Genomic DNA, 6000 nt, shown 5'->3' with positions numbered 1-6000 from the left:
AGTGTACTCTGAGATAGCAGGTGAGACTGTATTTCTTGTAAAGATGGGTAAGAGTAATAAGAAATCTGATTTCAGATAATGCCTGTGGGTGCTACTCCTAACTGTCCAACAACATGGTCCAGCTTAGCAGCTTTCAGACAAATTTAAAAATTGAAGATTATGAGCAAAACCCATGTGAAGGCTTTGTTCCACCTACAGGATGTGATGTGCTCAGTGTTCCAGAGAAGTTGTCCCAAAGTCATTGGAATTTTAGTACCACAGAACAAAAATATGGCTTTTTCATAGGTTTGGTGGGTTTTTTTCCCCCACCCAGTTGACAGCAAAATATTTTTTGCCATGGATAGAAAGAAGGAAAATTAGGTTCTCTTCTCACATCAAATAGAAATAATTTGTCCTCTGCACAGAGAAAAAAATAAAGGGCCAAATTAGAAAAAACAATAAAATCTGAACAAATCAGCACAAATACTCCTAACCCAGTGCCTGAGATTTGCATTCACTGTGGGGACATTTTACATTTTACTGGTTCCCAGCCTCACGGTTTCAGGATATCCCTGCTGTGTTTGACTTGATATTGCTCTCCTGTTCTAGCCCAAACACATTTGTTATTAAATATGGCATTTACACTGTTATTTGAGCTATGGAATGGGACCAGGGAAAGGGACCTGCTCTGTTTAGCTGGGTAACAATTACAGAATTTCAGCCTTGCAGACTTATACTGGACCTCTGCCTGGAGGAAAGGTGAAGAGCATTATTTTGGTTAAAGGAGGGAGGCTGCTCCATTTTAATAGCACCAGTAATGAATGTTTATGAGTAGCACTGTTTCTTTAGGGCTTTTTTGTGTGTGTGATGCTCTACATGGTTTATTAACGAAAATAACTTACTAAATTATTTTCTTCCCAAAAAAATGATAACACGCAGATGTACAAACCCACATTCATGTGTTGTTTTATTGGTGCATTACAACATTACATTTCCTTCACATTGAGAAAGCATGAGATTAAAATACATTGATCCACAAAAATGCCTTCCCTACGCTGACTTTGCACTGGTGATTGTGGCACCTACAGATCCCTCCACGAGTTTCATTCCATTAAGCCTTTCATAATTTTAATTACATTTTAATCAAACCTTTTACGTTGTCTGCTTTACGACTCTCGATTTAATTATTCCCATTAAAATGTGTTGTTCTTTCCTGCTTTTCTGAGGTCACCAATTACTCTCCCAATTTCAGTTTTTATGCTGTATTACACTTCATGTTCCAATCCTTTAACAGCCACTACTCACTTGAGGGCTGTCTGAGCTTTTCCTCATCCCAAAGACAGCTCATTTGTATCAAAAGCCATTAAAATACTGAGAATGTGTACAGCACAGTTAGAAGGCCCCACTCCATTTTGAGAATAAGCCAGATCTATATAAAAACATGCAAAATGCTCTATGCATCAGTATTAAACTTCTAATTTTGATTGAAGATATTTTTTATTTTTTTTTTTTTTTTAACATTTGCATATAACCTGGAAGACTAGGGTTCCTGCTGAAAGAAAGAGCTAATGGCTAAGCCTTACCCTGACTCTGGGGCTCTCCCTAATCCTCCCACATGAACTAATAGAAAACTATATTTGTTCCAGAATTCTGTAGGATGGTTTAAAAACTTTCTAGGAATGTTAAACCTCCATTGAACTCTGTGGATTTCTAGAATAAGATCTCAACCACACCAGAGGAATGTTCTGTCAAATCCAGTGCAAATGCCAAATAATTTTGCTTTGCTGATGCTGGTATTGTGAATTACTGTATATCCACCAGGAAAACCACAGGTAAGTTTGACTGTCTCTGTTGTAGAGCTCAGAATTCTGTAAGTGAAACATCCTCCCTCTGACACAGTTAAGCTGTAGCAGCTTTGCAAAACCTGGTTTCTACAGAACCTCCCGTGTTCACTCCTGTTACTTTCTGTTCCTTAGTGTCACTTCCTATTTATAGTCATTTCCAAATATCATATAAGTTTATACACAGCAAGGTTGCATCCTCTTGTACACAGTTATTAGGTTTATTTTTAATGGGACCCTAATTTACTTGCTTTTTGTAAAAATTCAAGTGTTGCCAATCAAGAAGCAGCTCTTCTCCAAAAAAAAAAAACCTCTACAAAGCTTAGCTTTGAGGAAAGTATATGACAAGCCTTACATAAAGACATTGAGCTGTTTGAATCACAAAATGTCTACAAGGCCGATGCATATTCCAACAGGAACACAGAAATTATAATTACAATAATAATGGCAGCAGTCTCCTCCAGTCTGAAGCACCGTAATTGTGGTCGTTGATCAACATTGTCTTGATTGCTCCAAGAAATGTTCAACTGCCAGGGTGTGGTCTGGAATATTTTGCCTGCATTTTTCACAGGATACCTAAGGAGAAAAAAAACCTGGAATCTGACATTCTGCCATCCAAAGGTACATCATCTCACAGGAATGTGATGTATACTGCATAGTGCATACGTAACTAACAGAATCCTACCGATAATAAATTAACTTAGGTCACACACTTGTCAACCTTCTCCATACCAACAGCAGTTTGATTCAGGTGAGCTCCAATTCAGGTCCCAACCTTGGCAAGCACCATGTCCAAGAGCATGGTGAGCTGAAAATGTGGGATGGGATTAGTGGAAAGGCGTCTCCAGCCTTCCTCTGGATATTTTACAGTGCTGGAAACCACCACAAGCACTCGTGGTTGTGCGCTCAAAGTCACAAATTAGAATCTTTGCATTTCCTTAGATCACCAATGCTGCAGTGAGTCACCACACAAGAATGAACATGGCACACCGAGATCCACAGAAAACTCTGTGTTTCTTTATCCTCCCAGTTTTAGGGGGTTTTAAATGTCTGTTTGAAAGACTTCAGCTTGTTAAATGCAAAGGGTGTTCTTTCCTTTGGATTTGCTTTGACGGTAAATACTCCAAGAGTTCTCAAAAATTGCTGATGATGCAATACCAAGTTTCTAATCCATCCTGTGTGTTGTTCTTAGTTGGTAATTTTAACAGCATGGAATTTCTTGAACTTGAGAGTCATCCTGTGGAACTACTAATGCACAAGGCTTGGCTCTTACAAGCACTTCACCATCCTCTCCTTTCACCTTCTTAGCCATTAGTAGCTCAGAATGACCTTGGCAAAACTTGACAATTAATACAAAGTCCCACCAGCATGTGGAGGTTTTTGTTAACATCAGAAGGCAGCAAGATAAACATAAGGATGATGCCCTTAAATTATCAAGTTACAGACGTTGAGCACCTGATGAAAAGTGCTCTGTGTACTCGCCACCCATCAAAATCAATGAGTGCTGAAGATGACCAGAACTTTGTAGAAGATACTCAATACTTCAGAAAATCTCTTTCCAGATCTAGTAGATGCACAGCCACATCTCAGAATTACTCCTTTAAGCATTCTCCACATGAGATTGTTTTTAATAATGTTCTTTTCCCCTTCCCTTGAGTAGCTCTACCTGTTTGCAGTAGACTGTAATTCAGCAAGTCAGTATGAACTGAAAATTTAACTTTAAAAGTATGATGTTATGGCATTAAAAATAAAATATCTAAATTCCTTTTATGAAAAAGGAAAGAAACAAAAGAAAAAATGTACAGTAAGAACCACTGTTAAGAGACCAGTTTGGAGGAAATGTGAGAAGGCTAAAAGTTCATTCTGCACATTTCTCAAAGTCATACGGGACCTTCAGTTATTCCCTCCAGAGGCAGCCCAGTGGCATTGTCTGCTGTAGGTCTCTCTTCTTTCTTCACTGAGTTCTGATCCAGCAGGCTGACGTAAGATTTGTGACAGGCTGTATTACCCAAAGGAGGGTAGTGCTGTCTGTAGCAAATATAAGCAAAAATGAGGCCAATGATCCCTCCAACGAAAGCATCTGGAGAAAAAAAGCAACAAAACCAGAAGCACGTTACCAGGGAAAGAGCAGCCAGCAGTGACAATTGCAAATAAAAGACATTTGGTTGATGTGAAAGTGCTTAACACAAAAACTGTGAGTTTTGAGTTTTCCTAAAGAATTTGGAACCAAATACCACAATCATACCAGACACATTAAATCAGTCCCTGGGGAATTGTGCAATATTTTGAACACCCAGAATTGCAGAGGGTTGGCTGTTTTGGGAGATGAACACTGGGAATAAAACAGCCTCCATGGGGTATCAAACACTCCTGATGTTCCAGATTACAGCTGATCATTTGTGGGTAGGCAACCCATGGATCTTCTCCCACTTCCAAAAGCACACAATTTAAAGCTGGATGAATTCTTACCAAAAGCATCTGAAGGGTCAAAGGCTAAGCATGCCTGTTAACTGATTTAATACCTTTTGAATATCTTTCTTTGATGTTTTTTTACTATCTCAAACTCCTATCAGAAAATAAAGTAAGATAAAATAAGGCTGTTGGATGATATATTTGCAGCTCTCACACTCAGGCAATTTTAAATTTTCTGTGGAGGACTCCTTTTCTTTCTGGTTCTGCCTCTTAATAAAATACCTCATCTTGTGTTTCATTTATAATCAACAAGAGAAAAATTTCAAATGAAAATACACCCTCTGTGAAAGCCTCAGATATAACATGCAGAATAATGAAGTGAGGCAAAAAGCACTGCTATTAAAATATTTTGATAAATTAAAAATGCATTTTATTTTAACGAGACCAATTCAGCACCACATCATCTGTATATACCTGTGTTTCCATTATTTCAATTTCAAAAAACCCGAAGTGTAATAAAAGTGGTGAATCATTGGATTTACTGGCAAAAAAGGGTAAATCAATACAAATTATTTTTGTCTAAAGTCTTTAAATAGAGATTAAATGCTCTGGTTTGTCAGTGTGATTTTTATTAGAACAAAGACCATGTGGTTCAATTTTTAATGCATAATAGATAGTTTGTAATCACCAGAGGAGTGAGATGCCTTTTATCAGGAATGGCTAGGGCAAGAAAACCTGAAAAATTTAATACTGAGATGAATAAATATAAGAAATTTGACTGTAAATCCCATTTGAGGAACAGGACTGCATGGAATGACCCAGGAGATGCCTTCTAATCCTATGTTCTCTTCCTCCACACAAAAGGACATATTGAATCTTTCACAAATTAATGAAACAGGGGCTCAAACAAGAATTTAAAAGGTGATTGTATGCAGTCAGTAACTTATCCTACCCACACTGGAAGCTGACTGATTTCATCAGCCTGTCCCTACCAAACTATAATGGTATTAAAGGTACTGAGAGCAAGAATTTCCACTGCACAGCATCAATCAACTTGTAAAAAACTTAGTTATTGTGACAAGATTAATTTTCTATAAACCTGTGTTGGGTACAATTATCAGATTATCCTGCTTTGACTGATCAGTGGTCCAGCTGATATTTTATTTTGCTTAACAATCAGGTCAAGACTATGATTACTATTATTAATCACAGAGAAACACCAGGTATTTTTCCAGTCCTCTGTAAGTTCCCTGAGATTTTAAGGCTTGCTGAAAACTTGCCCAGATAATTTCTTTCACAAATTATTCAACTCTGGGCCTCAGCTTGGGCACCACAGTAATACAAATTCACTACATGATTTATGCCAAAGGTTTCTATCTTTCTGACCTTGCTTAATGGGGGGTAATAAGCAAAAACACAGGCAGCTCCTGTTTTTGAAACAAACTATTCTGTCTTTTGTTTGATTTCATGGTAGGAATAACTTTCCTCTTTTTATTTTTTTTCCCCTTTGTCCATAAAGGAAAAATAATATTCTTTCATTCTCAGTTTTTAACTTTACTTTTTTCCATACACAATACTCCCTTATTCCATGAGTCAATTAACATTTTCAGAATTAAAAGACTATAGAGGTACCTATATATTGGGAATTGATATATTAAGGAATTCAGGATTCACAGTGAAATACCCTAATATTCATTAATACCAATACTAAGGCCTCAAATATCACTCTCTCCAGCCAAATTGAAGGGAGCTCATAAAGTTCTCATAA

General features: G+C 37.4%; 1 protein-coding gene across 1 annotated transcript in view; it reads right to left on the bottom strand.

Annotated features, from left to right (window-relative positions):
* Window positions 1–921: 921 nt before the first annotated feature.
* Window positions 922–6000, bottom strand: part of PLPP4 (phospholipid phosphatase 4) — a 48700-nt gene continuing 43621 nt past the window's right edge. Inside the window, exons 7-8 of the mRNA XM_058841374.1 lie at window positions 3712–3900; window positions 922–2396 (exon numbers count right to left, since the gene is read on the bottom strand). Of these exons, the coding sequence (XP_058697357.1) occupies window positions 2386–2396; window positions 3712–3900 (200 nt within the window). The 3' untranslated portion in view covers window positions 922–2385. The remainder of the gene's footprint in view (window positions 2397–3711; window positions 3901–6000) is intronic.

The sequence above is a fragment of the Poecile atricapillus genome, chromosome 6 (assembly GCF_030490865.1).
Source record: "Poecile atricapillus isolate bPoeAtr1 chromosome 6, bPoeAtr1.hap1, whole genome shotgun sequence".
In the NCBI taxonomy this organism is placed as follows: Eukaryota; Metazoa; Chordata; class Aves; order Passeriformes; family Paridae; genus Poecile; species Poecile atricapillus.
This window is presented reverse-complemented; position numbering and strand designations above follow the sequence as displayed.